Source organism: Neoarius graeffei, chromosome 8 (genome assembly GCF_027579695.1).
Source record: "Neoarius graeffei isolate fNeoGra1 chromosome 8, fNeoGra1.pri, whole genome shotgun sequence".
Taxonomy (NCBI): Eukaryota; Metazoa; Chordata; class Actinopteri; order Siluriformes; family Ariidae; genus Neoarius; species Neoarius graeffei.
The window spans coordinates 5,341,877-5,354,552 of record NC_083576.1 but is presented as its reverse complement, the minus strand read 5'-3'; the positions used below and the strand labels follow the sequence as shown (position 1 = coordinate 5,354,552).

The following is a 12,676-nucleotide window of genomic DNA, read 5'->3' as shown; positions in this document are numbered from 1 at the left end:
GGTACAGGGACCACGCCTCCTTCACTAACACTGACAGGTAGAGAGGCCACACCTCAAATTGAGATTGGTACAGAGGCCACACCTCCTAAATTGAGATTGGTACAGAGGCCACACCTCCTCAATTAAGACTGACAGGTACAGAGACCACACCTCCCTCAATAATGACAGGTAGAGAGGCCACACCTTTTAAATTGAGATTGGTACACAGGCCACACCTCCTCAACTGAGACGGACAGGTACAGAGACCACGCCTCCCTCATCAACACTGACAGGTAGAGACGCCACACCTCTTAAATTGAGATTGGTACAGAGACCACACCTCCTCAATTGAGACTGACAGGTACAGGGACCACGCCTCCTTCACTAACACTGACAGGTAGAGAGGCCACACCTCAAATTGAGATTGGTACAGAGGCCACACCTCCTAAATTGAGATTGGTACACAGGCCACACCTCCTCAATTGAGACTGACAGGTACAGAGACCACACCTCCCTCAATAATGACAGGTAGAGAGGCCACACCTCTTAAATTGAGATTGGTACACAGGCCACACCTCCTCAACTGAGACTGACAGGTACAGAGACCACGCCTCCCTCATCAACACTGACAGGTAGAGAAGCCACACCTCTTAAATTGAGATTGGTACAGAGGCCACACCTCCTCAATTGAGACTGACAGGTACAGAGGCCACACCTCCTCAATTGAGACTGACAGGTACAGGGACCACACCTCCTTCACTAACACTGACAGGTAGAGAGGCCATACCTCAAATTGAGATTGGTACAGAGGCCACACCTCCTAAATTGAGACTGACAGGTGCAGAGACCACGCCTTCTTCACTAACACTGACAGGTAGAGAGGCCACACCTCTTAAATTGAGATTGGTACAGACGCCACACCTCCTAAACTGAGACTGACAGGTATAGGGGCCACACCTCTTCAACTGAGATTAGTAAAGAAGCCACCTCCTTCACCAACACTCACAGGTACAGAGGCCACACCTCCACAGAGACCACACCTCCTAAATTCAGACTGGTACAGAGGCCACAACTCTTAAATTGAGATTGGTACAGAGGCCACACCTCCTTCACCAACACTCAAAGGTACAGAGACCACACCTCCTAAATTGAGACTGGGACAGAGGCCACACCTCCTTCCAAGACTCACAGATACAGAGGCCACACCTCCTAAATTGAGACTTGTACAGAGGCGACACCTCTTTCACCAACACTCAAAGGTACAGAGACCACACCTCCAAAATTGAGACTGACAGGTACAGAGGCCACACCTCTTCAACTGAGATTGGTACACCTCCTTCACCAACACTCAAAGGTACAGAGGCCACACCTCCTAAATTGAGACTGACATTGTATAGAGGCCACACCTCCTACAGTGAGACTGATACAGAGGCCACACCTCCTTTACTACAACTCATAGGTACAGAGGTCACGTCTACTTGACTGTGACTAAGACACACACGCCTAAGACTCACAGGTACAGAGGCCATGCCTCCTTCACTAAGACTCACAGGTACAGAGGCCACGCCTCCTTCACTAAGACTCACAGGTACAGAGGCCATGCTTCGTTGACCGCAACTGAATCACACACAGGCCACGCCTCCTTCACCAGGCACATAATGTTTAAACCTCTAGTTCACAGTTTTAACATTTATTAACAGTTTAAAAAAAAAGAAGTTTATAACATTATAATAAATACAGCATATTTAATTTATTCATGAATTATTAATGAAAATAAAGAAAATAAAATAAAACACAAAGGAGTCTGTTAAAGATTACAGTATACACTTGTCAGTTTATTGGTCACCTTCAACAGTAAGGTGTGTGTGTGTGTGTGTGTGTGTGTGTGTGTGTGTGTGTGTGTGTGTGTGTGTTGAACCTTCCATATTTGGCCTCTCACTTTAAAACAGACTTTTTTTTGGCTACAATAACACAGAAATACCATGTATTCCAATCTAGATTATTACTTCTTTTTTTTTTTTTTACATGAATATTTGATGAATATCCAAAAGTGTAAAAGGATGGGTGTGTGAAGTGTGGAGATAAGGCCTTCCGTCATCAAACGTCGACTTCCCAGGACGGATGAATTCCCGGCACACTAAAGCGCATATGGAGAGCACACTTTCCAAAAAATAAAAAATAAATAAAATAAACATTAAAAAAGGATAATTATATATATAGATAGATTTATAGATATAGATTTATATTTATTTTTGAAGCTTAAAAGAGTACAGTTGAGACTTCTCACACGTGATATAACCTACGCAATATCTGAAAGAGTACAATTTAGGCCACGGCTCTCCAAAAAAAACAAAAAAACAAAAAAATAAACAAAAACAAAACAAACAAACAAAACGGAGGACAGCTCCGCTCGGTACGCTGCTTTCTGAAAAACAAACAAACAAAAAAAAATGTACAGATTTTGGGAAAAACAACTGACCGCACACGCACACATGCACGCCCACGTACGAAATAGAAAAAACAGTCATGTCTAAAAGAGTAATATTGCATTTGTAATGCACACAGTTTCCTGTACAGTTGGCTTCCCGGTGGTGTGTGTGTGTGTGTGTGTGTGTGTGTGTGAGAGAGAGAGAGAGTGTACAAACATCTAAAGGGCTCGTTGAATATCTCTGTTGTTTTTTTCTCGTTTGTACAGTAGTGCTGTAAACAGGCACACGCAGGATCCAAGAGAAGCGATTGTCCATCATCATCATCATCAGCATCAGCGTCCTCTTCCTCCGGTCCAGACGTGTGTGAATTGTTTAAATCCGTCTCAGTCCTGCTGAGAAGTGTGTTGTCTGTCTTTGCGTCCAGGTGTTTCTCCTGAAATTCGGTTTCCGTCTGTGTCTCTTTCAGGCCTGGGGGCTGCGGCTGCGCCCCGTACACACACTTCAGGAAATAGAGTCTGACTCGATGCTTGAAACATGATGCTCTTTTTCTCTGTCAGTTGGACCGATTGTGCAAAAATCACGCCGTCTCTGGGATGTCCACGCGGAACGAGCTAACAAATCCTTTTCCGCGCTGCGAAAGGAGAAAACGTGTTTAGATTACCAGACAAAACATGTCAAAGTATTCTAAAACATATCATCTGCAATCAACTTCAAAAAAAAAAAGGGCTAGGAGCATAAAATATTTCCTTCAAATATAAAAACACAATGAATATGTATGAATATGCAAATTACAGACTCCTCCCATGCTCCTCAGCTAGGTTCCTCTGACGAAGCTAGCTCAGATTTCAAAAACATTTTGAGATCATTACGACACATCGTGCCATTATAGGAAACTAACTAACTCATGTTAACGCATATTTATTTTTAATTCACAACATTTATATTTACATTTAATGTTTTAACGCAAAAAAAAGTTAGTTTCTGTTACCATTTCACTATAAAGAGTTGACTAGCCTGTTTTTTTCCCCCCTCTTTTGATGTTAATCAGTCTTTGGAGGGAAAAAAGATGTTTCTTGTCACAAAAACTGCTGTAAAAGTGAACGCTGGCACCTTTCTGTTTATCCAGCATTAAAGGGGAACTGAAGTCATTTTTAAACTTGCTTTATTTCTTAATTAACATGTTATTCAATTACGTTTTCGGTTTTAGTAACCTTATATTGTGACTCGTATTGGCAACTAATTGCAATTAAATATTATACTTATTGGCCTACACTGTAAATGCAAATATTCAAATTAATTAGAAATGATTAGTGAATCAAACTTAGAAATCATCAACCTGTTGTCAACACTAATATTAAATAAATAACTGCTAATTTCAAGTTGGAGAACACGCTTAACTTAGTGTACTCCACTTCAGTTAAATTAGAAAATATAATTTATTGTCCCAGAGTCCTTTGGGCGTTGTGTTTAGACATGCGCAGACCTGCCCCATCTACGCGCGGTCTTTTCAGCACATGCACCAGGATTAACAAAAGTGGAACATGTTTCCAGAGCCTTAAATGATGCGTTGTTTAGCATTTAAAATAAATGTTAATTGCAAAGTAAATCCAATGTGTTCACCATTCATTTTGTTTGGGGGCTCATTACCTTGTATTGTGTGTTTTTTTTTTTTTTTATTAAATTAGCATGTGTCCTATTGTCTTTCGCAAAACTCTTTGGTCAAGAAAATTAAAGTTAAATTGGCCTCAATATGAAGGATGAGTAAAACTAGAGAATTAAGCTTTCACAATTCATGAATATTAAGTTAAATTTATGAAAAAAGATATCTGAAAGCCATTGATTTGAGTACTGTAAACTTAAAATAAATGTTAATGTAATCAAAATTATATAAGATGAGTACTGCAAACTCAAAATAAATAAGTTAATGTAATCAAACTAATCTAAGTTAATTTGAGTACTGCAAACTCACAAAAAATAAGTTAACCCAATCTAATTTATCTAAATCAACATAAATGACTTTTTTTGAGGCAACGACTTTGCATATTTTTTTTAAGTAAAGTCAACTTATTATATTTTACAGTGTATTCGGTTTTTAGCCGTGTTGAATTTAGTTCGTTTGGTCCACGGCAGGCGTCGCTTATCCGCGCGATCTTCACGAGACTTGTGCGAGACTTCAAAACGTGAAGAAGTGTCAGCCAGGCGTCAGTGCCGCCATTTTGAAAACTGTTCTCCAAACGAAATATTGCACAAAAACGAGTTTAAATGACGATTACTGCCTACTTTTTTCAAACTTTTCCTGATTACTCTCAAAAAAACCCAAAACTTCCATCTTGATTACATCAGCATTCGAAAGAGGGCGCGCGCGTCTTTTGACAACCCCTGTGTCCGAAATCGCTCCCTACTCACTATGTAGGGCACTGTATAGTGAAGACGCCATTTTGTAGTGCTGTCCGAAACCTTAGTGAGGATTATTTACACCCTATATGGTGCACTCAAAGTATCCCATAATGCATCATGAAAAGTAGTGTACAACGATGGTCACTAACCAAAGCGATATATCCCATCATGCATTGCGGTCGCGCTGAAAGAAATCACATTAAAATTCTGAAATGTGATTTAATAAAAGGCAGCGGCAAAGAAGAAAGAAAGTATTCAGCCTTGATTTAAAAGAACTGAAAGCTGCAGGTACTGTGTATTGATTAATGTGGGAAATGCGCTCAGTATAATATGGATTTATCACAAAAACACACGCATGGATTTATTATTTTGAAACCCACCAGCCGACTGATCCGGCACGTTTTAATTCTATGACAGTAATGACGTAAATACCAGCGCGACGGAGGAGTGTCCGAAAGCGTTTTTACATTTTACCAATGAGCTCATTATATAGTCCTCTATATAGTAATTCCCTCTATAGGGAGTAGTGAACGAGTGAGCGATTTCGGACACAGGGAACGTTGGCAGATGTTGGCCACTTTGATTTCCGCTGTAGTCCTACGATGTCTCGCACAGGTCTCAACGAATCTCGTTTATGGCCATCGCTTTGACATATGGACTGATATATTACAGAGCATATTTCAAACACTCATAACTTGCTATAGCAGCGACAAAATAGCGATCAAACATGCGTTCCGATATTTAATAAAATGAGAGAAATCGCATTTTGATAATAAAAAATTTGCCTTCAGTTCCCCGTTCTTTTTCAGTAATTTGTTCTACACTACAGGAGCTCTTCTGTGGGATTGGACCATACTGTATGTGCTTGCCTTTGTGCCCCATATGAATCAATCAATGAGCCTTGGACACCCATGACCCTGTTACCGGTTCACCGGTTGTCCTTCGGATCCTTGGACCACTTTTGTTCGGTACTAACCACTGCACACCGGGAACGCCCCACAAGATGTGGCATTTTGTTCGTTGCTCAGTCAGACCCAGTCATCTCACCATCACAATTTGTCAGTCGCTCAGATCCTTACGCTCGCACATCTTTCCTGCTTCCAACACATCAACTTCAAGAACTGACTGTTCTCTTTCTTGCTGCCGAATATATCGTACCCCTTGAGAAGCGTCATTTTTAACTCCTTATTAACCTCGCTTGCTCGGTCTTTACAGGAAAATATCAGACCAAGAAAAGTTGACAGCTCTCTACAAAAAGACCTCGGTCTGATATTTCTCTGTAAAGACCGAGCAAGCAAGGTTAATAAGGAGTTTATTACCTGGCTTTTTTTTAATTTCTAAGATTAAAATTGATTCTTATTATAATGAGGCGTGACACGGCTTTCAGTCACGTCATATTTGTAACGTAGTTGAGTCACGCAGGCAGAATAAATGGCAAGCGGTTTCGAAACTGAATTTCTGTTAGCGGTTAGCGGTTTCTGAATGCTCTTCATTGTTCATTTCGTGAATACTAACTCATCAACTCTTGTTTGTCTTTTGGCCGTTTTGGATTCCATTTTGATTTCCAATTATGTTTTTTTTTGTCGTTTTTGAAAGCCGGTGCCTTGGAAAGAAAGTCTGTGATCATCCACGGGTATTACAGGAAAATTCTGCCCGCCGAGGAACCAATCAGAGCACACGATTTTACCGGAAGTACCGTAGCTCGTGCCATATAATAAAATGAGACATCAATGATCAATATGATTCCCTTCACCTGTCAGTGTTTTTAATGTCATGGCTGATCGGCGTGTTCATGTCAACGTAGCCTCGGATTTCCATCAAGCGAAAACGTTAGAAAGATTCGCATCGATGATGCTCATGATCGTGTGATGTCATTACTCATTTTTCTCCCATTTGATCTATTTTTTTTATCTTTTTTCTTTATGGAAGTAACCAGACTTTCAAAATGTTTTTTTTTTTTTTTCCCACAGTGCTACTCAATTATGGATTCTGATTGGTCATTCAAGTCACAGGTTTATATTAACCCTTTGATGCAAAACATATGCACACCCCTTCTAATGCACAACATGGGTCAAAAATGACCCGCATTCATTTTCCGGGTTATTTCATGCTGGCTGAGTTTTTCTTCGCTCTATCTTTTGAAATCAATTTATTTTATGATTGAATATTCCAAGTATTCTTTAAATATCTTGTTTTTAATTACCACAAATCAATAATTTAATTTTTTCTTTCCTACTTTATGAACAAAAATACTTTTTATATTACTACACATGGGTCATCCAAGTGTGGTTTAAAATTAAATGTCTTAATACTATAATAATAATAATTTGTTTCAAGTAATTACTTTAGCAGTGAATGGGGCCAGTTATTTATTTATTAACTATGTCGTTAGCTAAGCCGACTACAATAAAATTAGCTAACTAAAGTAGAATATGTCGACAGCTCGGTAGCTAATAGTAACTTTCTGACAAGTAATCGACTCACTCTCAAGGGAACCTAAACATCATCAATTTTTTTCTAAGGTAATGTTAGAACAATTGAAAAACATTACTTGCATGTATGAGATGGGCAAAGGGTGCCGTGCTGAGCTGTGAAATGTCTGACACAAGCACAATTAATGCATGCGGGTCGGTTCTGACCCATGTGTGTAAACTTGATGTAGAATTACAAAAGCTGTGCTTGTTCATAACTTAAGAAAGGAAAAATAAAAATGATGATTTGTGCTAAACAAAAACAAGATATTTACTGCATATTTGGAAAAGTAAATGACAAAATGAATTTATTTCAAAAGTATATCATAGAAACACTCAGCCGTACATGAAATAACCTGGAAAATGAATGCAGGTCGTTTTTGACCCATGTTGTGCATTAGAAGGGTAGTGATACAAAAAGGGTTTTTATTCAAAAAGTAAGAAAGGAAAAAATAAAATAAGGATGTATGATGATCAAAAACAAGTTAATTGAGGAACACCTTGAATACTGAATGATGGAATTAATTTATTGCAAAGATATAGAAGATAAAAACTCAGCCGGGTCACTTTTGACCCATGTTTTGCATCAAAGGGTTAAACCTTGAGTTATCGTTTCTATAGTAACCGAAATAATTGTTTCGGAGGGACTTCTGTGGTTGGTAGAAGAGAGCAACTGGACTTGCTTGAAAAGTCTTGAAGACGTTTCGGCTCTCGTCCGAAAGGCATCCTCAGTTCTGTCTGTCTCTGTTCAGTGCTGGTCGCTCCAGGTCGACAAAAATGAACGATCCTCTCTGGCCAAGATGTCCGCCAGTTTTCCGGAAGTCCTTCCATACTCCCGCACCAGTCGAAGGGAACTCATCCCAAAGTGCGTAGAAACATATCTGTGAAGATACTCAGTTGTCCAGGTACATAGTAATCTGTGGTTGGTAGAAGAGAGCAACTGGACTTGCTTGAAAAGTCTGAGTATCTTCACAGATATGTTTCTACGCACTTTGGGATGAGTTCCCTTCGACTGGTGCGGGAGTATGGGAGGACTTCCGGAAAACTGGCGGACATCTTGGCCAGAGAGGATCGTTCATTTTTGTCGACCTGGAGCGACCATCACTGAACAGAGACAGACAGAACTGAGGAAGCCTTTCGGACGAGAGGCGAAACGTCTTCAAGACTTTTCAAGCAAGTCCAGTTGCTCTCTTCTACCAACCACAGATTACTATGTACCTGGACGACTGAGTATCTTCACAGATATGTTCGGAGGGACTTGTACAGAAGACGCTCCACTAACGCTACGTTCACACTGCAAGGCTTAATGCTCAATTCCGATTTTTTTGTGAAATCCGATTTTTTTGTGAGGTCGTTCACATTAACAAATATATGCGACTTGTACGTGATCCTCAGTATGAACAAAAAGCGACCTAAAAGTGTTCCGCATGCACATTGCAGGATACGACGACGTCACACGCAGTGAGCATGGCCAGTGTTTACGGAAGTAAAACCGCCCGGTTGCGGTATGACCCATCCAATCTAGCTTGAATAGCTGCATCCCCCCAAATGGAAATCAGCTCCCTAACCTCTGCGTCCTTCCATTGAGAAGATTCAGAACCTTCACAGCCCGAAGCGTCCCTCGCATTGATGTCATGCGCAGGGGCGCAGATACGTTTTTTGAACTGGGGGGGACAAAAAACTGGGGGGGGCAAAGCTGCCAGCAAACCAACCCCAACCCCGATATGCCTGTCAAACTTGTTGTTAGTAACCATAGCAACCAAGCTCGAGCTCGCAACCTGTGCAGTCTGCGCAGCTCAACCAACCGAATATCAGTCTTTGTTTTGTTTTATGTGAATTGTTGCAACTATGTATACACTGCTGTGCACCTCAATAAACCGAATGGTAATTAGTCTTTTGATTTTTCCGTGAGGTTTGCCTTATGCAAAGAAAGACAGCATAGACGTTTTTTCCTCCCTATAAGTAGGGGGGACCGAACGAGGTGAATTTAAATATGACTCGTCCCACCCTCTATCTGCGCCCGTGATTATGCGCCATGTTGTTGTAACTTTTTTGAGAGACCCGCCGCCTACTTCAGCGCAGAATAGTGACGTTTGTGGCTTGTTGATGACGTGTAAGTCGGATGAATGCGACCTGGCGGTTCAGACTGAAGTCGCATATGAAAAGAGCGGATAGGAATCGGAATTAGCACCACATATCCAAACGGCCTGGGTCGGATTTGAAAAAATCGGATCTGTGTCGTTCATATTGTCAATAAAAGATCGGATACAGGTCACATATGGGCGAAAAGATCGGATTTGAGTCACTTCAGCCTGCAGTGTGAACGTAGCCTAAATCAGATTAAAAAAGTGTCCCGTCGTTGATACGGTGTCTTTTCTATCAGGAGATGTTTATTTAACAATTACGGAAGGAGTCTCCAGTGTGAGCGAAAGTTGTGTCAGGAAATCAAAATACGTTTTTGTCTTATTAACTTTAAGAAAAGGGGGGACAAAGAACAAGAGAGGGACGACTGGATAAAAATCCGTTTGGACTATAATGTAACGAGAGAAAAGAAATGATCCAGAAACGTCCGGTGCTCATTACGGATCACCAAAGCGTTTGGCTGAGAGAGAGCTGAGACGCGCCGGTGCTGTGAAGACGTTGAGGAAATTTGCTCCTGGTTTGAATATGTTTACGTCATTAAAGTCATTTTGGTTCAGAAAACTTCTCAGAACATTTGCCTGAAGGAATTCTCTGTTTTATTACACAGCGTGTTTATTTTTAATAAAACTGAAGTACATTTTGTCTTTCACTGATAAACACAACGTCTTTGATATCAGCCTCGATTCAGTGATTTTATAAAACTGAGGCTCTGTGTATTTCTCACACACACACACACACACACACACACACACACACACACACACATCCTATTTGTCTTCGTCTCTTCATCCTACATGAATCTGTTTACACTCTTTTGTAAAGTGAACAAGACGAAACACAAAGCCTCGGGTGATCAGGTAGGACGGCTACGCACAAGTCACGTGGACCGGCTGCTGACACGCCCGACCCGTCTCCTGTCCATCTCCACGTCACACAACTGTCTCCATGTTTCAGTTTGTTTTCTTTTATTTAATTTCTTTGCTTATATGCAAACATAATATACATTTCTTCTACGTGGTTATTTTGAGAACAGACCATCTTGAGTGTCTCTGTCTCCGTCTGCTCTCACTCTCTCCACTTTACTCTTACCTACGGGTAAAAGGATGATCTTTCTCCAGTTTCTTCTTTCAAAAGAGGAAGAGAAAACCCCTTTCATGCTTTTGCTCTTCAAAGAGACGCATCCCTAAAGCGAACTATAATGCATTACACACAAAGAAAATCCGCCCACGAACATTTTCCCAGAGTTAAAAAAAAAAAAAAGACTTTCATTTCAAAACACACACAAAAAAAAATGAGTTGAGTCGTTAGTGTTAAATTAATAATGTATTGATACGTATATTATAAATATGTGAATATGACATGGATTATAAATACTTGTGCGAAACTAGAACATTCTTCAGAGTCAGTGAGTTGAGAGATCTGTTTCACGTTCACCGGGATGGAGAACGATGTGGTGGAGTGGAGGCATGTGCTGATTATTGTTTCAGCAAAATATTGCGATGCATAATTTATAAACAATATAGATACATACAAAAATGCTTTCATATCTTATGAATAATATCCCTGGGATACAGACAGTGTTTACAGTATAAACTGCTGGATTACGCCTGAGATCGTTTTTTTGTTTTACATTTTTTAAAATAAAAGGATTAGTAATTATTTTTTGGAGACAGAACTTTCTTGAACCGTCGCTTATTATTCAGTTACACGGCTAAAGCCATATTTTTCGTGAAGTCCAATAAATTATTCAGTAACTGCAGGGAGATTCAGAGTAAATGTGTGTATTTTTGAGAATAATCCACTGACAGATCTTGAATGTTCAATAGGTAAAAATAAATTAATTAATTAATTAATAATAATACAACTGGGCAGCACGGTGGTGTAGTGGTTAGTGCTGTCGCCTCACAGCAAGAAGGTCCGGGTTCGAGCCCCGTGGCCGGCGAGGGCCTTTCTGTGTGGAGTTTGCATGTTCTCCCCGTGTCCACATGGGTTTCCTCCGGGTGCTCCGGTTTCCCCCACAGTCCAAAGACATGCAGGTTAGGTTAACTGGTGACTCTAAATTGAGTGTAGGTGTGAATGTGAGTGTGAATGGTTGTCTGTGTCTATGTGTCAGCCCTGTGATGACCTGGCGACTTGTCCAGGGTGTACCCCGCCTTTCGCCCGTAGTCAGCTGGGATAGGCTCCAGCTCACCTGCGACCCTGTGGAACAGGATAAAGCGGCTAGAGATAATGAGATGAGATGAGATGAGATAATACAACCTTAAACCAGAGTATTGAAAAAAATACCTTTAAACTGGAGGATTAAAAAATAAACCTTCAAACAGAGGCTAAAAAAAAAAAAAAACACAAGACCAACCAAAAAAAAAAAACAACCTTCAACCAGAATATTAAAAAAAAAAAAAAAAACCTTAAACTAGCGGATTAAAAAAAAACAACAACAAAAAAAATTAAACTATAGACCCCTTCGCAGTAAACGTCATTCATACGTAAGCGGAAATTGCGCGCGCAGCCTGGACCCAAAAAAGACTCAGAAATGCCTAGTTGTTGTGTTGTCGGGTGTCAGAATCGTAGCAGTGATGGGGTTAAAATGTTCAGAATTCCAGCAGGATCTCACCCATTCCAAAAAAATCGCCGACGTCTATGGCTACAAGCCATCAAACGTGTAGACTGGGATGAAAGCACCATCAAGAATGCGCGGGTTTGCAGCGCCCACTTCATCACAGGTAAGATCAGGCTATTTATTAAATCTTTCTTTTTTATTCTTTCTAGTCTTCGTTTATTGATGTAGCAAAATACTTTGGTAACGTTTGTCTGATTAGCTGGGTCATAGTTACACAATGTAATGAATATTGTTAGCATGTTAGCTTAGCTTTGCATGCAATTGTGTTTGTAGGAGAGGTCTCGCTTGACTCAAGCAGTCCAGATTTTGTGCCATCGTTATTTGTGTATGCCGAAAATCACAATTTTAAAGCAGGGATGGAAAGGTAAAATTGTGTGCCCTCACTCTAAATGCCAACTTACGTTGACTGCTCTAACCTAGCTCCCGCCCCGTTCAGTTTCATTTCTGCTCTCTGCCTCTCGCTTTTTACGCAGCTCTGATTTCTCTTAGCTGCACTCTTTACACTGTCATTCCTTTCATGCCATCACCTCCTGCAAATTGCTGTTTAGTGTTGGTATTTGCTGTTGTAGCTAAAGCCACATTGCCATCACATCACTGGCATAATTTGATTAAAACAAAATGAATGTCCCATTGTTAAT

General features: G+C 40.4%; 1 protein-coding gene across 2 annotated transcripts in view; it reads right to left on the bottom strand.

The window, feature by feature from the left end:
- Positions 1-2,200: 2,200 nt before the first annotated feature.
- Positions 2,201-12,676, bottom strand: part of pcdh10b (protocadherin 10b) — a 39,658-nt gene continuing 29,182 nt past the window's right edge. For both annotated transcript variants that reach the window (XM_060927227.1, XM_060927229.1), the window contains exon 5: positions 2,201-3,039. In XM_060927227.1, coding sequence (XP_060783210.1) covers positions 3,020-3,039 — 20 coding nt within the window. In that variant the 3' untranslated portion in view covers positions 2,201-3,019. The remainder of the gene's footprint in view (positions 3,040-12,676) is intronic.